The sequence below is a fragment of the Salvelinus sp. IW2-2015 genome, linkage group LG2 (genome assembly GCF_002910315.2).
Source record: "Salvelinus sp. IW2-2015 linkage group LG2, ASM291031v2, whole genome shotgun sequence".
Classification (NCBI taxonomy): domain Eukaryota; kingdom Metazoa; phylum Chordata; class Actinopteri; order Salmoniformes; family Salmonidae; genus Salvelinus; species Salvelinus sp. IW2-2015.
In genome coordinates, this window is record NC_036839.1 from 2,163,405 (window position 1) to 2,187,761 (window position 24,357).

At 42.8% G+C, this 24,357-nt stretch overlaps 1 protein-coding gene across 22 annotated transcripts in view; it reads right to left on the reverse strand.

Moving 5' to 3' along the window:
• The window catches only part of LOC111973092 (E3 ubiquitin-protein ligase MYCBP2), a 309,758-nt gene that overhangs the window by 60,219 nt on the left and 225,182 nt on the right, over positions 1–24,357 (reverse strand). For 9 of the 22 annotated variants that reach the window (XM_024000406.1, XM_024000384.1, XM_024000338.1 and 6 more), the window contains 10 exons: positions 23,739–23,794; positions 23,442–23,572; positions 23,036–23,133; positions 22,104–22,220; positions 20,953–21,093; positions 17,897–18,130; positions 15,673–15,805; positions 11,694–11,819; positions 2,821–3,015; positions 1,496–1,606 (listed from right to left, as the gene is read on the reverse strand). In XM_024000406.1, coding sequence (XP_023856174.1) covers positions 1,496–1,606; positions 2,821–3,015; positions 11,694–11,819; positions 15,673–15,805; positions 17,897–18,130; positions 20,953–21,093; positions 22,104–22,220; positions 23,036–23,133; positions 23,442–23,572; positions 23,739–23,794 — 1,342 coding nt within the window. The remainder of the gene's footprint in view (positions 1–1,495; positions 1,607–2,820; positions 3,016–11,693; positions 11,820–15,672; positions 15,806–17,896; positions 18,131–20,952; positions 21,094–22,103; positions 22,221–23,035; positions 23,134–23,441; positions 23,573–23,738; positions 23,795–24,357) is intronic. The other 13 variants (XM_024000455.1, XM_070446590.1, XM_024000327.1 and 10 more) reach the window with 10 other exon arrangements.

Here is a 24,357-nt window from a genome sequence, read left to right on the forward strand (position 1 = left end):
ACACTAAAGAGGCAGTTTCTACTGACTCTGAAAAACACAAAAAGAGAGATGCCCAGGGTCCCTGCTCATCTGCGTGAACGTACCTTAGGCATGCTGCAAGGAAGCATGAGGTCAGCAGATGTGGCCAGGGCAATAAATTGCAATGTCCGTACTGTGAGACGCCTAAGACAGCGCTACAGGGAGACAGGACAGACAGCTGATCGTCCTCACAGTGGCAGACCACGTGTAACAACACCTGCACAGGATCGGTACATCCGAACATCACATCTGCGGGACAGGTACAGGATGGCAAAAACAACTGCCCGAGTTACACAAGGAACGCACAATCCTCCATCAGTGCTCAGACTGCCAGCAATAGGCTGAGAGGCTGAACTGAGAGCTTGTAGTCCTGTTGTAAGGCAGGTCCTCACCAGACATCACCGGCAACAACGTCGCCTATGGGCACAATCCCACCGTCGCTGGACCAGACAGGACTGGCAAAAAGTGCTCTTCACTGACGAGTCGCAGTATTGTCTCACCAGGGGTGATGGTCGAATTCGCATTTATCGTCGAAGGAATGAGCGTTACACCGAGGCCTGTACTCTGGAGCGGGATCGATTTGGAGGTGGAGGGTCCGTCATGGTCTGGGTGTGGTCACAGCATCATGGGACTGAGCTTGTTGTCATTGCAGGCAATCTCAACGCGGTGCATTACAGGGAAGACATCCTCCTCCCTCATGTGGTACCCTTCCTGCAGGCTCATCCTGACATGACCCTCCAGCATGACAATGCCACCAGCCATACTGCTCGTTCTGTGCATGATTTCCTGCAAGACAGGAATGTCAGTGTTCTGCCATGGCCAGCGAAGAGCCCGGATCTCAATCCCATTGAGCATGTCTGGGACCTGTTGGATCGGAGGGTGAGGGCTAGGGCCATTCCCCCAGAAATGTCCGGGAACTTGCAGGTGCCTTGGTGGAAGAGTGGGCTAACTTCTCACAGCAAGAACTGGCAAATCTGATGCAGTTCATGAGGAGGAGATGCACTGCAGTACTTTCTGCAGCTGGTGGCCACACCAGATACTGACTGTTACTTTTGACCCCCCCCCTTTGTTCAGCGACACATTATTACATTTCTGTTAGTCACGTCTGTGGAACTTGTTCAGTTTATGTCTCGGTTGTTGAATCTTATGTTCATACAAATATTTACACATGTTAAGTTTGCTGAAAATAAACGCACTTGACAGTGAGAGGACGTTTCTTTTTTTGCTGAGTTTATTATTGGTCTTTAGAATGGATCCTGTCTAGGGACATTATTCCCACCCCTAACCTCTATGTGAATAAGCATCTCCCCTATTCCTTCTGATAATTGTAACTAGTGTTCAGTTCAGAGCAAATTACCTATTTACTTGTGTTTTACTCCTGATAATCATATGTATCCTGTTGTTCAGCATTAACGGACTCTGTAACGGATTCCCACATTTCAGTCTGAAGGAGGCATGCATTTTGTATGTTACCCACCCTTTTGCCTGAGAGCAAGAGATGAGAGTGCAGAACCATGCCCAGCCGCGGACACACTGCTTTTGTGCACACGCTCGTGAGAAGAAGCAAGGCTGCGTGATGAAGAACCATCTACAGCGGAAAACAGTGGTCGGTAAGCAAAACACAGGGAATGAATGCAGGGACACCCTCACAGAGAAAAGAAGCGTAGCGTGTACAGGTAAGTAGAGAGAACAGGTAAGGAAACACACCACACAGAGAAAGAGAAGGAGTGAGAGAAAGAAAGAGAGAGGTGGAGTGATGGAGGATGGCCATTGAGAGTGTAAAAAATATGGAGAGTCAGACCAACAGACATATGGAGAGCAGACAGCTATACGAGAACAGAGTAAGAGGGTAGTAAGAGATGCATGAACTAGGGCTGGGAAACATGAGTTTGAGCCAGGGGCTGAGAAAATGGAGTTAACGGAAACTAATTGATACATGTTATACTTTATTGAAACCTAATAGTTGGGAGCATATCCACTGTCCTGACCATGAGATTGTCTCTGATTTACACACCACCGGTGCTGTGAGTTAATGTTAGTCATATTGACACATTCTCAAGGCATTTAGTTTAGTGTATCTGCCCAGGACCTTTATTGAGATTCAGAAATGTAAAGAATGAAAGCATGTAGTAAACTAATACAGTAATAAGTACACTAAATGATGCTTCCTAAATTCATATGATGAATTACACTAAGGTAGTCTACATTTGCAATGGGAGCACTAAGCAGGAATGGGAACTGCAGAGCTGGTGTTTAAAAGTAGAATCAGTGATACGCGTCTACCAAGAGGAGCAGGGTGACTCCTGACACAAACAAAGACGAAGGCAGAGGTCTGCACTCGTCAACATTTGTTGTCAGGCACCTATTAAATTGCAGGAGATAGAAGCAAACCTATGTACAAATGCGCAAATGCAAGTATCTGTATGGGTGACGTCAAATGCAGCATTTTGCCTCACTCTCTTGACAATATCTCTGGGCAGACTGCTGCTCGTGATCACGTCATATCGCTGAGTCTCTGTTTAAATCAGGGATGAAGATGGATAAAGAACACTGATATATAAACAAAAAGCAAGCAGCTACATTACTAGGCAAGGTATTGTAAGCAGCAGTCAGAACTTAACAGCAATGTTAGGTTGTCTTCGGTCCCCCCTATCCCCCCAAAAAACAAAAATAAGCAAAACAAATACGCAAGTAAAGAAAATCACAAACAAAAGAGTGATAAGCTAAGGAGGAATTAAGATGGGACCAGGGAGCACCTGGGCAAGCAAGCGTCGACACTGTCATACAGACGGACCGACTTACTCGGAAGCTGTGGCTGCGGCTGAGACACTTGGGACCTGGGGCATTGTCCAAACACAAATGGGCTGTGGACAAGGGAGGAGGAGGGAGGTTGGGCGGCTTGCTCAAATACGGAGGAAGAGGAGGGAGGAGCGGCTGGAGGGAGGAAGGGCCCAGACTGAATGGCACTATTCAGTATGGCAGTCAACCTTTGGTCACCTGCAAATAACGGAAGAGAAGGGGAAGGGGGGACTACAGCTTAGCTTACACTATGGTCTTATAGGATTCCAAAAGGTGGGGTATAAATCAATCAATGAATCCATTAAACAGTAACCATTAAAATGTCCATTGATTTATCAATCATCTCCCACACAGGTAATGCCGGAGAGGTGGAAGGGGGTGGGGGTGTGTAGGGGGGTGAGGTGGGAGTTTCTGGATAGGAGGGGAGAAGGGGGTAAACTAAAGTGACATGGGGTAATGGGTGATGTCACAGGGTGGGGTTTTGGGACAGTAATGGCGATTGGCCGGGCCGGAGTTGTGTCACTTGGGACAAAGTGTGGAACCCAAACAGGGAAAATAACACTGTTCGTACTATATGTACTGTAGTATCGCTAAGGTAGAGTGCATCTGCTTTCTACCCAACAACATAGAAAACTCCTCTCCTTCAGTCATTTCCATATGGAAGAAGAGCATTATCTACATTTCCCTGAAAGATTTTAGGAGAAAAGTTCAGTGACTCAGTTTTGACTAATTCCAGGGAAAATGAAGTATCAAGTATACATAGGTCCATAGAGAGAGATCGTTTGCAAAACTTAAAATGGTACCAAGTAAATGGTAAGCAAGTTTTGAAAGTCCCCTTTATTCAGACCTATTCTACTGATTAATGTACCTTACATTTACCAGCTAAGAAGAAAACCTGAGATAAAATTGGATGAATTTTGGAGAGGAAAGTAGTCCAATGAGCCAGTAGGAAGCTGTGGGGGTTGATTCCGATTTGGCAGGACACCCCTTCACTTTGGGGGGGAACATGTGAACACTGGTGTTGGGAAGATATTCCAGGTCCCACCTGACCTGGCAGAAGCACACTAACTGGCCCATGCACACAGACTGAGACACATTATGACTAACATAGCAGTGATGTTAGGTATGACATACACACACTGTGAAACAATGAGACATGCAGAACAAAAAAATGGACAGAGTTAGTGTTTATTGACAGCCCCTGTGGCCTTGGAGGATCAACTTGATCCAGTATGGGGAAAGAGTGGCGTTGTGGGCACTACCCCGCTTTCTCATGCTTTTGAGTGCACCACTAACTGATACAATCTGTTTCCACTAGTATTGTTACATTACCCAAAAATGCTCGCCAGAAAATTTAGGACTCATCCTGACCAGCTAACGAAATTGAAGGGGTTGTACAAAATGATACCACCCTAGATATTGTGCTGTCTTAGCATATTGCATCCTTATTGGCCATATGCTAATGAGGGCCTGTGGAAATGTAGGGGTTCATGAGGAAAGCATCTCTCTTACGTGGCTTGTAATGTGACGCAACATCAAGCAATAAATGTGCCTTCATAAAGATACACCATTATTAGTTATTTTACTCAAGTCTGATTACGCGACACTGTGTGAGAAGTGGACAAGAACGAGTGGATTTACCAACAGAGTTCAGCTCACCGGGTTGAAAAGTTTTGGGAATAAAATCGAGGAGGCTAATGAGCAGCCACCAGCAGCAGTGGATGAAGGAAGCAGCCAGTCACTCGTGGAAGGTGCAGCGGGAAGGGTACAGATACTTGCGAATGAAGGCCTAAGTGCTACATTAAGCATACAGCCGCCGGAGCCGTTTGATTTTTCTAAGCCGCAGGAATGGATGGATTAGGAGGTTCGATCTCTTTTGTCAGGCGAGTAATCTTCACACATCTACCGAGGAGAACCAGGTAAACACTCATGTACTGTATGGGCGATGAAGCAGATGACGTTTTGGAGGTGTCTAAACCTAAACAAACTCGAGCAACAACAAAGTAAGAGATGGATTTCAAGCAGTCTTTATTGTGAAAAAGAACATGATCGATGAGAAAGCCCGCATTAACTTGCGGAGAGGATAAAAAGAAAGTGGATTATTTTGTCACAGCCCTAGCAGAGCATTGGAACTCTGGACTTTTGCATGATAAGCCAATTAGAGACAGGCTATCTGTTGGATTAGCAGACATGCGTCTGTCAGAACGGATGCAGCAAAGTCACCTGCAAGGTAACATAGTAACAACAAAAGAGGCATGCTCAGTGGATTGAGTTATGCAAAAAGGCAGCCAGTATTAGTGGAAACAAATATTCCAGCGTGAGAAAGCTAGCCACGGTAATGCTGATGACAAATAGCAGCCAGAGTGTCGAAACCGTGGCAAAAGCCCTGCACAGTGTGCAGCTAATGAAGTCGTGTGTGAAGTAGTGTGTGACCCTGTAAACAAGGTTCAAAAGGAGGATGATAGCATTTTCCTAGGAACAATAACAGCAGGAGGAGACCCATGGATGATTCAAGTGATGAACAGAAATGTGAAATTCAAAATAGACACTGGTGCCGATGTGACTTTTATCCCAGACAATGTGTTCAATCACATTATTGCAGGAACCAGCAACCACCTCTGCAAAAAAAATCAACAAAACCTCTGCTAAGATAAGAGCATCACAAGTGTAGTTCTACAAAAGGGAGAAAAGGTGACACTGTAGGATGTGTAGGTCATCAGAGATCTACACACAGCGTTACTAGGAAGACCAGCTATCACACAACGCTTGAGCTAGTTGATCGACTTGACAGCACTGATTGACAGACACTGAAAGAAAGCTTTCCAAAGCTGGTTTTGGCACAGTACAACAACTATATACCATCAAGCTGAAATCCTGCACAGAGCCCTACTCACTCCATGATGGATTCCTATGACATTGCTGCCAAAGGTCGAGAAAGAGCTAGAGAGCAGGCAAGGGTTCAAGGTTGTCACCAGAGTGGAGGAGCCCACGGACTGGTGCGCCGGCATGGTGGTTGTCCCAAGAAGAACAGAGACGTGCGGACATGCATCGATTTCACTTGTCTCAACGAGTCAGTGTTTAGAGAAAAATATACTTCCCACTGTCGAACAGACCCTTGGCTCACTAGCCGGGGCGAAGATCTTCAGCAAGCTTGATGCGAACATGTGCTTCTTGCAGATCCCGCTAGTGGAGGAGTCAGTTATGCTAACAACCTTCATCACGCCTTTCGGACGTTACTACTTCAACCGCCTGCTTTTCGGCATCGCTTCAGCAACTTAACACTTCCTGGACAGAATGGTGACAGAGGTCACTGAAGGGCTGGAAAGTGTGGTCTGTCACATGGATAACGTGTTAATCTGGGGCCAAACACATGAGGAGCATGATGCAAGACTTCATGCCACATTACAGATGATGGAAAAGGTGGGCTTAACTCTGAACATGGACAAATGTGACCTGTCAAAGCAGGATGTGAAGTTCCTGAGCCACATTATCTCGGACAAAGGAGTACAGCCCGACCGACAAAGACAGAGGCTGTCAAGGAGATGAGTTTCCCGAGGTATGGTGAACCAGCTAGGAAAGTTCATCCCTCAGCTGAAAAGGACAAACCTCTCAGAGACCTACTCTCAAAGAAAAACAACTGGTACCGAGGGGCCAACTAAGCCAGAGCCTTCAAAAAGCTGAAGGAGGAGCTGACATCCACACCCCTGTACGACACAAACAAAGAGATGTTTAAGCCGATACGTCTTCATATGGACTAGGAGTGCTGCTGTAGAAGAATAGCAAGGAATGGAGACCAGCTTTCTACGCTTCCCGGTCTCTCTCAAGGACCAAGCAGAGATGCAATTAAGTAGAAAAAAAAACAATGGGGCTGACATGGGCATATGGAAGATTCAGAGACTTTATCATTGGTCAACACTTTCAGCTGGAAACTGATCACAAACCTCTCCTGAGCCTTATGGGGAACCAACCCTTGGACACCCCCACAAATCCAGCGCTTCAGAATGAGACTTATTAGATACTCCTACACGATTGCTCATGTCCCTGGAAAGAGTCTGTGGACTGCAGACTCGCTGTCACATGCACCAGTCAAAAAAACTGCTGCAGAAAAGGAGCTCATGGAGAGCACAACTATCTATGTGGATGCCATCATGGAACAGCTTCCAGCGAGTGTTTCCTACATGCACAATCTGAGAAAACAACTCATAGCAGACAGTGTGTGCTCAAAAGTCATGACAATGTGTCAGGAAGGATGCTAAGGACCACTGAAACTATACTGGGCAGAACGTGCTTTTCTCACAGTGCACAACTGTTGAAAAGAACGAGACTTGTCATTCCATCAGCCTTACGAAATGATGTCCTCACCAAGCTGCACGAGGGTCATCAAGGTGTGGTCAAGTGCAGAGAAAGGCACAACAGGCTGTGTGGTTGCGTGGCCTCAGCCAGCAACTGAACAAACTTGTGCTTAATTGCAGGACATGCATCAAAGAGCGCACAAACCACACAGAACCACTTATACCATCACAACTTCCAGAGAGAGACCCTGGTAAAGACTGGGAGCTGACTTGTTCACTCTGAAAAGCGCCAACTACCAGCTAGTAGTGGACCACTTCTTAAGGTACAGTGCCTTGCAAAAGTATTCACCCCCCTTGGCATTTTTCCTATTTTGTTGCATTACAATCTGTAATTTAAAATGATTTGGATTTCATGTACTGGACACACAAAATAGTCCAAATTGGTGAAGTGAAATTTAAAAAATGACATGGTGTGTGCATATGTATTCACCCCCATTACTACGAAGCCCCTAAATAAGATCTGGTGCAACCAATTACCTTCAGAAGTCACATAATTAGTTAAATAAAGTCCACCTGTGTGCAATCCAAGTGTCAAATGATATACATACATATATATATATATATATATATACATACATACAGGCCCCAGAGTCTGCAACACCTCTAAGCAAGGGGCATCACCAAGCACACGGCACCATGAAGGCCAAGGACCTCTCCAAACAGGTCAGGGACAAAGTTGTGGATTAGTACAGATCAGCGTTGGGTTATAAAAAAATATCCAAAACTTTGAACATCCCACGGAGCACCATTAAATCCATTATAAAAAAATTGAAAGAATATGACACCACAACAAACCTGCCAAGAGAGGGCCGCCCACCAAAACTCATGGACCAGGCAAGGAGGGCATTAATCAGAGAAGCAACAAAGAGGCCAAAGTTAACCCTGAAGGAGCTGCAAAGCTTCTCAGCGGAGATTGGAGTATCTGTCCATAGGACCACTTTAAGCCGTACACTCCACAGAGCTGGGCTTTACAGAAGAGTGGCCAGTATGCCAATATAGTATGCTTATTGGTCATAGTATGGATATAGGAAGTAAGCCAAAAGTTCCCGGATGTCGTACTAAATTAGCCAAAATACAAAGTATGCATGCAGTGGACACTTTTCTGTGCTTTTAGGGCCCGGCTTCACAACATTTTTAGATTTGAAGAAAATGGCGGAAAATATGCAGCCGAACTCCGACGAAAGCGGATACAAATTCATTGCTTTAACTAATTATGAAAACATTTAAGAAAATGTTGAGCAAAGTAATAAAGTATTGACTTTTCAAATAAGTTAATTTGCACGTTATGTTGTCTGACAATTTGTTAGCTACGTTATCCTTACGAACCGCATAGTATTACAGCAGTGGGTACTGATATGTTAGCTAGCTACCTAATGTTAGTTGGCTACTAATACATCAAACTTGCCAGGCAGTATTATTAAGTATCTGCTATCTAACTATCCAACATGTACGGACTTCATTATTCACATCATTCTTAGCTAAGTGGATTAGTCGTTGTGCGTTTCAATGGACATTGTTCATTCTGACTATCTAACGCGATTTCAGAGCACTTTCGCGCAGAACTGATGCATTTACGAATGCTCAACACCCGTTGAATATGGCCAGTATCAGTAAACATTGGCAAAAAAATAAGTAATTAAAATACAGTTACAACGCTCTAGATAACATGAAAACAGCCTAACCAGCTCTGCTAAAGCGAGTAAAATGGTCAGAGTGAGGTGTTCTCTGTCTCATTTGTGTCTGGAAGTAGCTAGCCCAGTTAGCTAGGGCGCTCGACTGCCGTTGAACGCTCGGATCAACCCTACTCCTCTGTCAGTGTCCAATGTGCACTCTGAAAGCTCCGAATTTATCAACGGACAATCTGACAATGCTCTGTATTTATGACCCCCCAGAGCGCACTCTGGCACTCCAGATTGAATTTATGAACACAACCGAAATCATAAAATGTTTAGCATTTGTTATGCTAACAAGCTAGCAAGAGGTTGCATAGCAACAGCATCAACTTCCAGTAGACAGGTGAAGCTATAGTACACTCAACTGAAACGGTACCGTTTGTTTATAGTATACTAAAATTAACTAATAGTATGTAGTATACACTCATTAAGTACAGTTGAAGTCTGAGGTTTACATACACCTTAGCCAAATACATTTAAACTCAGTTTTTCACAATTCCTGACATTTAATCCTAGTAAAAATTCCCTGTTTTAGGTCAGTTAGGATCACCACTTTATTTTAAGAATGTGAAATGTCAGAATAATAGAAGATAGAATGATTTATTTCAGCTTTTATTTATTTCATCACATTCCCAGTGGGTCAGACGTTTACATACACACATACACTTGTTGTCCTTAAGCCATTTTGCCACAACTTTGGAAGTATGCTTGGGGTCATTGTCCATTTGGAAGACCCATTTGCGACCAAGCTTTAACTTCCTGACTGATGTCTTCAGATGTTGCTTTAATATATGCACATAACTTTCCTACCTCATAATGCCATCTATTTTGTGAATCGCACCAGTCCCTCCAGCAGCAAAGCAGCCCCACAACATGATGCTGCCAACCCCGTGCTTCATGGTTGGGATGGTGTTCTTCGGCTTGCAAGCCTCTCCTTTTTCCTCCAAACATAAAGATGGACATTATGGCCAAACAGATCTATTTTTTGTGTCATCAGACCAGAAGACATTTCTCCAAAAAGTCCCCATGTGCCGTTGCAAACCGTAGTCTGGAATTTTTATGGCGGTTTTGGAGCAGTGGCTTCTTCCTTGCCGAGCGGCCTTTCAGGTTATGTCGATATAGGACTCGTTTTACTGTGGATATAGGTACTTTTGTACCCGTTTCCTCCAGCATCTTCCTTTGCTGTTGTTCTGGGATTGATTTGCACTTCTCGCACCAAAGTACGTTCATCTTTAGGAGACCGAACGCGTCTCCTTCCTGAGCGGTATGACGGCTGCGTGGTCCCATGGTGTTTATACTTGCGTACTAATGTTTGTACAGATGAACGTGGTACGTTCAGGTGTTTGGAAATTGCTCCCAAGGACGAACCAGACTTGTGGTGTTCTACAATTGTTTTTCTGAGGTCTTGGCTGATTTCTTTTGATTTTCCCACGGTGTCAAGCAAAGAGGCACTGAGTTTGAAGGTAGTCCTTGAAATACATCCACAGGTACACCTCCAATTGACAAATGATGTCAATTAGCCTATCAGAAGCTTCTAAAGCCATGACAATTTTCTGGAATTTTCCAAGCTGTTAAAAGGCACAGTCAACTTAGTGCATGTAAACTTCTGACCCACTGGAATTGTGATACAGTGAATTAGAAGTGAAATAATCTGTCTGTAAACAATTGTTGAAAAAGTTACTTGTGTCACGCACAAAGTAGATGTCCTAACCGACTTGCCAAAACTAGTTTGTTTACAAGAAATTTGTGGAGTGGTTGAAAAATTTGTTTTAATGACGCCAACCTAAATGTATGTAAACGTCCGACTTCAACTGTATGTAGTATACAGTATGTTAGTATGGCTATTTGAACACAGCTCAAGAGAACCCAGGAAGCCCACAGGACGTTGTGAGATAAGAAGCAGGAAGTAAACAGGAAGTAAAAGACAGTGGATGCAGAATGACAGTGAGAGAAGATCTGATGAAGAGCAACTGTATGTGGAGAGTGGAGACTTGTGCATCTCTTCAGCAGTTCCCTAGTCAGTCAATCATACATGTTGTACCCAAAGTGAAAATGTATCATGGTCGTTAAAATAAGGCACTGAATAAATTATTTTGACAAGTGGATTAATTGATGAATATTTGTATTTATTTAACCTTTATTTAACTAGGAAAGTCAGTTTCTTATTTACAACGCCTACTCTGGCCAAACCCTAACGACGCTGGGCCAATTGTGCGCCGCCCTAATTGACTCCCAATTACGGCCGGTTGTGATATAGCCTGGAATCGAACCAGGGTCTGTAGTGACGCCACTAGCACTGAGATGCTGCGCCACTCGGGAGCCTGCAAGGCTTGTCAGGAAAAGGAAACTACTCCAATGCGAAATTAAATTAATATTTTTGACATCCTCACTTGAGATATGACTGCATAACTACAACTAGCACAATCAATCTGAGTGTCTCCAATAATCTGACTTGCACCGGCAATGTCATGAGTATATCAAGTCAGAATATTACTAGTCAGACAGTTGCAAATCATTTAAAAAAAAATGAAGTGACAGTTGCTAGGGACCTACGTGTGAGGCAGCCTGGTAGCTACATCTGGGTTTTGTTCATTTGGGCACACAAACGACCATGTCTTAAAACATTTTGCAACGGACATCAAAAACTAGTATTTCCTACTGGAATAGATACACTACCTGCCCATTTCACTTGGACCATGTTCTTAAGTTTTGTGCCTCATAGCCACGACCCAGGTTCTGGACTTTCCTAAAGCAGAAGCAGCTGTAGCTACCAAGCCACAGGTGCATGTATAACTGTGTAGGCATCCCTCTCCCGTCCAACCACCAAGCCACGTGCCCCGGCATGCCTCACCTTTGTTGTTTGAGATACCGTAGTCAAAGCCCTGTGCCCCATTGGCTGCAGTAGCCCTGTTGAAGGCCTGGACAGAGAAGGGGCTAGGTGGTGGGGTCTGGGCCCCGTGCTCCAGAAGGGTTTGTTCTGTTGGGAGAGGAAACAGAGCTGGACCACATTAGCTCCACCAACAACAGCAACCAAAACATCCATTCATATCCATGTTATATTCGTTTAAGTTACAGTCCAGTGAAAATCTCACTTTTAAAAATTGATATATTCTGTTAACTCATACTCAAATAATGCTGCAGACTCTTCATATACTCGTATTTGTGGCCAAAGCAAAAATGTAATTAACAAATAAACTTATTTCAAACAGTTGAAAAAAAAAAAGCTTGCCATTTCCTCATATAACATGACGTCACGTTTTTGGCAGAGGTCGTCTCATTGGCGAAGCTGGCTAATCAGCGGTTTACCATACCATTCTGTTGTTCGGGTACGCAGAACACCATTCAAAACACAGAAAAGCTTTTTAACATACTTAACAAAAAAAATTGCAAGGAAAATTATTTCACTCATATTGCATATTTAATACAAATCTGGAAACACTGGACTGACAGGCTAATCTTAAAGTAACTTGAAAACTAAGCTAAACTATGAGTGAGATCTGCGAGAACCCAATCCCAACTTGAGATAGAAATGCTCAACTCCATTTTCTTTAGGTCAACTCTCCCATTTGACTTGATTAACATCAAAGTTCAATTTAGAGACATATTATCTCAAGTGCTGGTTCAGCCTAAAGAATTAGGATCTTACAACTGTCCAGATACCCGGTAAATCTGATCCAAGATCAGCACTCGCACTCTGAGACACTTTGTGAATATGGGCTAGGGTTGGGCAGTATCCACATTTTATGCTACAGGAACCTACTGTTCCTGTAGCATACAAGAGTACACGGTATTACCGGCAGTGCACACAAGGGGCACTATTTATTTCCAAATGTGAAAATAATCTATATTCAAAATGTTTGACCTTATTGAAAAAATGCTAACAAAGGCTAACAAATTACTAGTGAAATTCCATTGCAGACACTAGCTAACAAGCGAGAACAAACATTTGTAATTGCAAGTGCAGACAACCAAGCTCATAAAGTTGCACAACAATCTTAAAAGGCTACTAGCAGTTTGTTGCACACATACAGCAGGGATCCTGAACCAGGATGGAATTGATTGTCTATGCTGTAACCAAGAAGCTTGATTTTGCAGGTAGGGATGTTAATGGTTAACCGTCGAAAATACATTTGACCCGTCATGCTTATCAGTCTATATTCTGCAAAAGAGCAGAAAAACAAAAATGGGATGAGGTAGGTAGTTGGTTAGATGGGCTATTTACAGATGGGCTGTGTACAGCTGCAGCGATTGGTAAGCTGCTCTGACAGCTGATGCTTACAGTTCGAGAGGGAGATATGAGTCTCCAGCTTCAGTGATTTTTGAAATTCGTTCCAGTCATTGGCAGCAGAAAACTGGAAGGAAAGGCGGCCAAAGAGGTGTTGGCTTTGGGGATGACCAGTGAAATATACCTGCTGGAGCGTGTGCTACGGGTGGGTGTTGCTATGGTGACCAGTGAGCTGAGATAAGGCGGAGCTTTACCTAGCAAAGACTTATAGATGAGTTTCATTAAGCTCTTAATGAAAATGTCCGGATCTTGTATGCATTCATAGTATCAAAGAGGAAGAGTCGAAGTGAGAGGTTTCACTCTCCCCAAATTTTCCAAAATAAGCCCAATGAGTTTCTATGGGCTTTTTTGGGGCCTAAGCTTGTCGCCTGCCTTCCCGCCTTGGGACAATTCCTATTGTTAGGGCAGAAACATAAGCATCTCGTCATTATATGTACAGATTAGAGGTCGACCGATTAGAGGTCGACCGATTAATCGGAACGGCCGATTTCACAACAATCGGAAATCTTTTTTTTTTTTTTACACCTTTATTTAAGTAGGCAAGTCAGTTAAAAACACATTCATATTTTCAATGACGGCCTAGGAACGGTGGGTTAAATGCCTTGTTCAGGGGCAGAATGACAGATTTTTACCTTGTCAGCTCAGTGATTCAATCTTGCAACCTTACGGTTAACGTGTCCAACGCTCTAACCACCTGCCTCACGAGGAGGCTGCCTGTTACGCGAATGCAGTAAGAAGCCAAGTTAAGTTGCTAGCTAGCATTGAACTTATCTTATAAAAAACAATCAATCAATCAATCATAATCACTAGTTAACTACACATGGTTGATGATATTACTAGTTTATCWAGCGTGTCCTGCGTTGCATATAATCGATGCGTTGCGCATTCGCGTAAAAGGACTGTCGTTGCTCCAACGTGTACCTAACCATAAACATCAATGCCTTTCTTAAAATCAATACACAGAAGTATATATTTTTAAACCTGCATATTTAGCTAAAAGAAATCCAGGTTAGCAGGCAATATTAACCAGGTCAAATTGTGTCACTTCTCTTGCGTTCATTGCACGCAGAGTCAGGGTATATGCAGCAGTTTGGTCCGCCTGGCTCATTGCGAACTAATTTGCCTGAATTTTATGTAATTATGACATAACATTGAAGGTTGTGCAATGTAACAGGAATATTTACACTTATGGATGCCACCCGTTAGATAAAATACATAACGGTTCCGTATTTCACTGAAAGAATAAACGTTTTGTTTTCGAGATGATAGTTTCCGGATTCGACCATTTTAATGACCTAAGGCTCGTATTTCTGTGTGTTATTATATTATAATTAAGTCTATGATTTGATAGAGCAGTCTAACTGAGCGGTGGTAGGCAGCAGCAGGCTCGTAAGCATTCATTCAAACAGCACTTTCCTGCATTTGCCAGCAGCTCTTTGCTGTGCTTCAAGCATTGCGCTGTTTTATGACTTCCTATCAACTCCCAAGATTAGGCTGGTGTAACCAATGTGAAATGACTAGCTAGTTAGCGGGGTGCGCGCTAATAGCGTTTCAAACGTCACTCGCTCTGAGACTTGGAGTATTTGTTCCCCTTGCTCTGCATGGGTAACGCTGCTTCGAGGGTGGCTGTTGTCGATGTGTTCCTGGTTCGAGGCCAGGTAGCGGCGAGGAGAGGGATGGAAGCTATACTGTTACACTGGCAATACGAAAGTGCCTATAAGAACATCCAATAGTCAAAGGTATATGAAATACAAATCGTATAGAGAAATAGTCCTATAATTTCTTTAATAACTACAACCTAAAACTTCTTACCTGGGAATATTGAAGACTCATGTTAAAAGGAACCACCAGCTTTCATATGTTCTCATGTTCTGAGCAAGGAACTTAAACGTTAGCCTTCTTACATGGCACATATTGCACTTTTACTTTCTTCTCCAACACTTTGTTTTTGCATTATTTAAACTAGGCTACATTGATTTTATTGATGATTCATTCAGTATTGTTGTAATTGTCATTATTACAAATAAACAAAACAAAAAACAGCCGATTTATCGGTATCGGCTTCTTTTGGTCCTACCATAAATGGTTTCGGCGTTGAAAAATCATAATCGGTCGACCTCTAGTACAGATCTCTGATAGTATTTCCTGTTGGTCACGTGTTTAATGTTTGGGAAAAATGTAACCATTTGTTGAACAGGTAAATGAGGGTCAGTCAGTCAGTCAGCAGCAAAATTGACAGAAATGTGCATCCCTACTTGCAAGCTAGCGACTTAGCTATCAAGTTAGAAAACCAAATCCATACCTGGAGCCCTTAGTTAGATAGTTAACTTATAGTTAGTTATAAGCAGTGGCGAGGGGGGGCCGAACCCCCAAATTTGTATTTTACTTTTATGGACGGTCCTGAAAATCATGCTGTGGCAAAAAAATATATACCCCGGTATACGGTATTTACGGTATACCGCCAAGCCCAATACAGACCCTGATCCCAAAATGTTAAAAAGGACACAGGAGTAAAAAGCAGTAAGTTAAGTTAAAAGGCTCTTACCTTCCTCATGGCGTAGGTACTGGTTTCCCCCACGGTCTCGTGCCAGAGACCAGGCCTCTCCTTCGTCGCTCTCGCAGAACTCCACCACACTGTTTTTGTCCAGCTGCACCCACGTCCCCTCCGTGTTTACCACCTGACGCACAACACAATGCTCTTTATCCCTATATACATGCACACACACAAATGCTACAGTCCATACACAGCACCATTCTCTCAAATACAATCCCATCCACCTATACAAAAATGTACATCATTCCTTCAGAACAATTCCATACGGCATTGTAGCTATAATATTTCTCATAAAAGCAGCATTTTGCAGATCTCACTGGCTAAAGAGAATTAATTAAACAACTTACTCTAAAAGTGAATCATATTGAAAGGTAATTTCATGTTTGTCTTGGTTTTCTAAAGGTCCTGAAAAAATCATCACTATAGACAGACGGACACAAATGGAAAGTGGAAATGTTAATAAATGCAGAGGTTGCACTGCGTAGAGAGAGCGAGCGAGACTTAGTGAGTATTTCTATGTTTCCTCATAGCTTAGTATCTCCTTGCCACCTTCTCAACCCTACTGGAGGAGGTTCGAGGTTCCTCCCCTCAGACCATCTTTTCCGATGCGTGTTGAGAAGGAGACGAGGAGATAGGATGTGGGGAATCGAGGAAAGATTCAATGAGAAAGAGCCGGGGAGCCATTGGTTCAGAGAGGGCATTCTAGTAACAGCATGACAACACCACATCCCCAATCAGAGGTCAAGCAGGAAGTAGGCAACATTCAGCACTTCCGGGTCAAGGAATTTTAGAGAGTTTAAAAAAGTCCACCAAGAAACAAAAGAGGACAGAAGGTGTAAGAGAGAAGATTCATCTGAGGTACAGTATGGCTTCAGCATTTCAAGAATCCAATGTCAGAAAAAAGTGAAGGATTTTTTTTTTTTTTTTGCAAACAGAAAATATTGAATCAGTTTCAAATGATAAATAAACTAAGATAGTTTAAATAAACTATCCTGAACAAAAATATAAATGCAACGTGGAGTGTTGGTCCCATGTTTCATGAGCTGAAATAACAGATCCCAGAAATGTTCCACATGCACAAAAATCTTATTTCCCTCAAATTTTCTGCACAAATGTTTTTACATCCCTGTTAGTGAGCATTTCTCATTTGCCAAGATAATCCATCCCCCTGACAGGTGTGGAATATAAAGAAGCTGAATAAACAGCATGATCATTACACAGGTGCTGGGGACAATAAAAGGCCACTCTAAAATGTGCAGTTTTGTCACAACACGACAGATAATGCAAATTTTGAAGGAACGTGCAATTGGCATGCTGACTGCAGGAATGTCAACCAGAGCTGTTGCCAAATAATTCAATGTTGATTTCTCTACCATAAGATGCCTCCAACGTAATTCTAGAGAATTTGGCAGTATGTCCAACCGGCCTCAACCGCAGACCAAGTGTAACCACGCCAGCCCAGGACCTCCAAATCCGTCTTCTTCACCTGCGGGATCGTCTGACACCAGCCACCTGGACAGCTAATGGAACTGAGGAGTATTTCTGTCAGTAATAAAGCCCTTTAGTGAGGAAAAACTCATTCTGATTGGCTGGGCCTGGCTCCCAACTGGGTGGTCCTATGACCTCCCAGGCCCACCCATGGTGCGCCCCTGCCCAGTCATCTGAAATCCATAGATTAGGGCCTAATTCATTCATTTCAAATGACTGATTTCCTTATGTGAACTGTAACTCAGTAAAACCGTTGACATTTTGCATGTTGCGTTTATATTTTCGTTCAGTATATATTAAAATATACGAAAATGTATAAATGCAAAAGGAAACAAATCAAAAATGCTGTAGCCACTGGAGTGTGTTCTTTAAAGAAAAGAGCCACCACATGTTGAAAGAAAGGACAGAGCACACACCCAGACCCAGAGGCATCTCATGTATTCACCCTTTCAAATGGTAAAGTACATACATCCCAAAACAAGTCAACCAATTTACAAGCAAAAGGGGGAGGAAACAAAAGACATTACAAGAACTTCTGCCTGTTTTTGCAAAGAGACATCAAAGTAGAAGAGTGAAACCCTAAAAAATGGCTATAAGAACTACAAAATAGTAATTAAGTGATCTAGATTGATTAATTATCATTTAAAGGCAGCCACAATAAGTAATTTAAGACATCACATTTGTTATTTAATTTGGTTATTTTTTGGGGGGGCGGGGGGGTGCGTACCTCGCCTACTGCCTTGACCGTGTTCCCAAGTACTAACATTCCAATGGGGATACCCCTAAGGTTTGGGCAGCTTCTGATGTTGTGACCCGAGGGACCCGTCTTCACTACCTTATAAAGCCCAGGGCCGCCGCCCTGCCCCACCCTGTCCTGCTCCTGCATGGAGGGGGCCTCTTGGGAGGGGCGGCCGCTGGAGCTCACCTCCTTAACAATCTGCTCCGATTGGCCTCCTGCCTCCTGCAAGAGGGAATTGACAGGCGTTAATACCAATCAGGCTAGGTTAGAAGACTACAGTCAATGGAAGAGTAGTGATGGATTTGTCTGATGTGATGTCATATTTTCATCCTGATTCCTGACAACTGTGTGTGTATGTGTCTTATGAGAGACGATATAGCGTGACTAGTGTTTCAGGTTATCGAATAATCATCATTTCAATTAAAGTTTTACAGTACTGTCCAAAGAGCTATCAGTTCAACAAAACCAGTAGGATTCACTCTCTGTAGCAAATGTTGACATAAACCTAAAGCATAGCTCCCGAGTGGCGTAGCGGTCTAAGGTACTGCATCTCAGTGCTAGAGGCGTCACTACAGACCCTGGTTCGATCCCGGGTTCCGGTATCACAACCGGCCGTTCATAACTGACTTGCCTAGTTGTATAAAGGTAAAAAAAAAAAAAAAAAAAATGTATTTCAATGCTGCAGCAATGACTATCAGATTTTTTTTTCGAGGACACTCTATGAGCATCAGGTGCACAGGTTGTTGTTGGGCCGATACTGTCTCAATGGCATAAAGTGGACAAGATGGGTGTCATTGGCAACACCTGAATGCCACAAAGTTCTCAAAAAGTGTGACGACTAAAAGTATGACTAAATGCATCAACTAAAAGAATGTATCACTTCATACTGTGCCTGAAATATGTTTCAATTGTTTCATAGATGTGTGGTTATGGGTAGACTTCTACTAACAAGGGAGATTAATGTCAGCATGGGAAAAATGAGAAAAAAAATGACCCACTCACTACTGTAAGTTGCTCTGGATAAGAGCATCTGCTAAATTACTAAAATGTCAAATGTAAATGACAAAATGGGGGCCAGAGTACTAGACACATACAGTAGGCTACATGTCATCTACCCTTTCATACAAAAGCCACATGTAACATATTAGTGTCATTGTTATTAACCCTCATGCAACACACACATGTCCATTTCACTCAATAGCTTGAATTTCATGTGAAATGGGAACAAAGTTATCACGGGACAGACAGCATAACAAATGGACTTTGAATGAATAGTTGATTCCTAAAGGGGAATTGAGGTAGAACGACAGTGTTCTTAAATTAAACTACTCAGAAAGTCATGCAACTGTGGTTAAAAACTCAAAGTTCACTATAACTCAAATTCAAGAACTCAATAGGAAACATGGAAATAACAGATGGATGAAAAAGCAACAGAGCAGCCAAGCCATACACATCTCTCCTTCACACAACTCACCTGTGGGAATATAGTTAAGGGGGTCCACAACAAAAAGCCGATATCCCTGACTCCTTGGCTAGCGTTAAAGACACTCTGAGCAACAAATCGTAAGTACAAGTCAAGAAACGGCAAGAGGATTCATTTAAGTGTGAGAAAAAGGGAGAGAACAAACGCTGATGTCTTTTTTTGGGGGAAGAAATCATTATTCATATTTGTTCTGCAATTTTTTGCAGTGTATAAGTTATTTTGTAATTGAACTTGAGAAGAGTAGGCTTTCACCAATTTCGACGGGGTACCAGAAAGGCCTTGTACTCAAGCAATTGTGAAGAAATGGCAAGATGTTGTGAAGGATTCGGAACACAGACATTTTTTTATTTTGTGTGGGAAGGGGTTGGAATTTTTAAACCCATTATGGGTTAACAATCCCGCCCAGAAAATCTCTTAAAATCCATTTCAACACATAGGATGTAGTGTGTCATGCTGTTTGACAACACCCTTTACATAGAAGCCTCTGTGAACCTTAGAAGCCTCATAGAGCAACCAAATGCATAGGTGGAATTGTGGAGTTGTAGAAGCACAATTTCTATATGAAACTGTGTTGGGGACCAATGAATGCCTCATGACCGAAAACCATCAATTTTACGAATAGCTGTGAATATGTAGGCAATGACATTTATTAATGAATATTAACAGTTCTTAATCTATCCACCTATGAAGTCCCGGATTAGACAGGGCCAGTTTCCCGGACACAGATTATGCATAATCCTGGACTAAAAAGCATGCACAAATGAAAAAATTTTTTTTTAGGCCAGGACTAGGCTTCATCTGAGTCTAACAAACTGGCCTTTAGATTTTAGAGGTTGTTTGTGCCATGGAACAAATGTATGTGAAATCTCTTTTGAGAGAGAAGAGCTCTTTTTGTGTTGCTCTGAGGTGCCTGTGCTTATGAAGCGTGGGCGAGAAGAAGCAATGAGGAAGAGGTGAAGAGAATAGCAGACAGTGCAGCTAAGACCCTCTTAAACTAAACACACTGAAAATGCACGTCGACTACCTCTCTCTTTCTGGTCCATTCATGCATTGGGGATGCCTTCAATGCATTAAACATGTATTAACTGATCATGTGAAGGTTTTTCGAGAGTCCAACTGAACACATGATTCTAGTCACGCTAAAGTAAATAGTTTTAATCCCCTGAGACATGCACGTTGCCCTTAGTGAGGGCTCATGACACAGCAGTGACATCCATTTGGACACATCATGCAACAACACACTTAAGTTCTTTCAAACTGTTAAAGGAGGTTCTCAATACTTCATGCTTGTAGACATTTGGGGAACGGATACCATCCAATATCACTATACACAGTGTGTCGGTAGGTAGACGATAAAGGGGAATCTTCAAACTTCAATACAACCATCATCACACATAAAATCAATCCCATTGAGTTGGGGGGGGGGGGGGGGGGTTCCAATTGAGTTACACATGAATGGTGGAAGCACTGATTTGTGATGTTTTCCCCAAATGAGCAGCATAGGGGGGTAAGACTACCCTTCTATCCTACAGACTGACTGACTGATCGTCATTTTACTTACGTTGGCTGGGACCAGCAGGCTCCTGCCCACATGCTGGTTAAAAGAGAGGCACCAGGCTTCAGTGTACCCATTCATGTTGGGCACATACTTCTTTACTGTCTCATCATTCAGCCTGAGCCAAACACCATCATCATTGTGGATCTATGGGAAAACAAGCAACAGAGGGCAGAGAGCACAGCCATGCCCCCCTCATGTCACTATGGAAACGGAAAGAGGGGTGGCGGAGTCCCCCGGGCAATAAGAGCACCTTACGCGAGGCTGCAGCGGGAGAGAGAGGGAGGCCGAATAATAGGGTAGTCAACTGAATGGCTCCAGAAACCCAGATTCAACAAGAAGAAAGGCAGAGTCACCTATACTGAGTGGTGCAGAACAATGTAAAACCCAGGTTTAAAACCTGTCCTAAAATAAATGGTTGATGCTTGGTAGCATGCTTTGTGAAAACACACTGAACTGAGAGTAACATCACTTAGCAGAATGACTCTCTCGTATTGGTTTGGACGGTCTCTGCTTTTTTGCCAAGGTTTGAGAAGAGGTTTGACAAAAACTCTGAAAGGCCTTCCTAGGCTAAAATGGAGGACAAAATTCTGACTGGTGCTTCTTTCCTACACAAAACTGTACACAACATGCTCTGCCATAAGGTTGATGTTTTTCTCGCTGCAGCCTCGGAGTGTCTTGCATGTGTATGAAGCAACACAAAGGCAAAAGTAACAAATAAGTGAGCTCAGAAGAGAAGCAGCAATAACTAGAAAGAGGTAGACACACTGCAGTTTCACTGTACTCAAAACCGTCATACACATTTACTCTGTAGATTGCGAGGACTGAATCCTGACTCGTGTTCTGCACATATATCTCAGATTTCCACAGAAATCCCCCGCTGACCATAATGCATGACTTGCGCAAACGTCTGAGGTTAAGGTCGCAAAATCCCAGAAACATTCCCAAAGCTCACAGGTTTTTCCAGAAGGTTGGAGGAACCTTTGTGATGGTTTCTGTAATGTTGCAAACCTTTAAGGTCACACACTTGGATGTCAAGTTAGTATGCAGTAAAATTAAGAGGAATTAAGAAAAAAACAGACAAAGAAAAGATAAAATAAAATAAAGAGAATCTAATTCTACAACTCGATCAAATCGCCTAGTCTAGAACAGTTTACCTCATCAATGAAAGTGATGGTGCCATTGACTTGCACTATGCCTATCTGTTCGCTCTGCAGGGAAGGGTGACTACGCACACGGAGGCCTGCGCTGTCCTTGGACACAAATTTGCGGACCTGAGAGAAGCAGAGGAGACAGGAAGACAGTAAGCCGGTAAGCCGTAGGAGCCTCAGGAGGGGAAAGCGGAAAAGAGGCAACAGAGGGGAGGACACACACACTGCAGAGACACAGACATAATCACAAAGGCAATGCAGGCACTCTTGGTCACGGATCACACACACGCACGCGTGTAAAGTGTGTACACACACACACACACACACACACACACAGAGACACACACACAGTGGGAGAAAGTGTAGAAGTGCTCCGTTCTGAACAGTGCTGGTTGGACATATCCAGTGCAAACCCAAGGTTGACTTGAAATACAGATGGTAAAATAATAAAAACGTAATCAATTAAAACAATAAGAAACCCTACCATCCACCCAGTTCTCTTATTGGTGTTGGATATGATCCACTGTACACAAGATCAGAAGGGAGATACAAAGAGCTGAGTGGAAATTTGCGGTTCGTTGCTTGTTTCCCCATTGTCGGTTAAATTATTGTCTGCCACAAAAACAAAGATACATAACTTGGTTCGTGACAGTGGAAACATTCACTGCACGTTGCAATGTTCTTCATGATAAATGTCTCAACAGATAAGCACCAGTTGGAATGAGAGTGAACAAGACGTGAAATAAATATTCCTATGCATTACATCCAGACACTTACAACAGCTGGAGGAAACAACAGAGGACCAGAAACAAACAGTGAATGAACACACGACTGGCTGTGACGGTGTGTTTTCATGTCCTTTGGTTTAGGAACGTGTCTGTTCTCAGATGAGTGTCTGTTCTCAGATGAGTATGTGGAGTCAGGTGTGTCGGTCTCACCTTGCTAGGTTGGGGATCGGCCTTGGGTTTAACCATCTGTGTGCCAGGTGGGATCATGCCTTTAGGAGGGTCTTTCACCTCCACCTCCAGACCAGCATCTAGTGGGTTAAACATGCACACAGTCCACACTCCGCTAGCAGATAACTTTAATTTATATTAACAACTAATATATGTTTAATAGATTTCCTAACTAATACAGTTAGTTTCTCTAATAATAAACAAACCACAATACCAACATACAGTTTTTGGAGGGCTTGTGCTGTGACAAACTTCAAATGAACAGAAACTTCAAATGACATCAACTGACTTGAGCTCTAGTCCAATTTGCATACAGGAAAATGGGAATTGGAATCTCTGTTAACTTACTACAATGAAATGACTAAATAGAAATATAAGTGAACCCAACCCTGTTCTACGTTACCGATCTCAATGCCGTCAATGGTGACGTGGATTGTGTAGAGGCCCACAGCCCCGGGGGTCCAGTTGGCACTGTACGTCCCGTCTGTGTTGGCCCGGATCAACATGTTCTCACTGGGCCTGGCGGTGGAGAGAAACAGGGATGAAAGCGTTTCACTCCAAATGAACAGACCCGCTTTCCCCCTCACTTCTCATCACATTTTGTCATAAAACCTGGGTTCAAATGGTGTTCGTTCTCATTCAATTACTTTTGCTGCACTTAATTGACCTTTATCTCATCTCGTACCTCTTTGGAGTGGGTGAAGCAAAGCGAAGCTCCTCAAACGAGTAATTCTCATAGGCCTGGACAAGGAGAAAATAAACATGGTGTCAAAAAAGGTTACACTCTCAAAAAATAAATAGTTTCTATGTATTATTTCACAAGGAAACATGGGCCAGTTGAGCAACAGCTTCCCCTTAAGTTTTAAGTTTTTTATTTAACCTTATTTAGCCAGGGAATCATGCTGAGACTACTGTCTCTAATGCAGATGAGCGCTGCACGAACACGTCAGTTAAAAACAATTATACTATAAAAACCTATATACACAATACATAAAAAATGGAAAGTAAAACACAATGATATGAAACAAACACATTCTTCTAGGTTCTGCCATGTTGCTTTTCCATTCAGATCTATCTGAAATGTGAAGGGAAAAGAACAAGAGCAGAGAGAAGGGTACTTGGAATCTTCTTAGCATGAAACGCATCCCAGGAAGAAACAAACCAGTATTCTTTACTTACAAGCTGATACATTTATTTCATTCTAATGCACAGAAATAATAAATGTTTAATCTAAACACATCTGAAAATATATATATATTTTTTAAATGTACACATTTTATATTTTGTACTTTTACCCCCTTTTC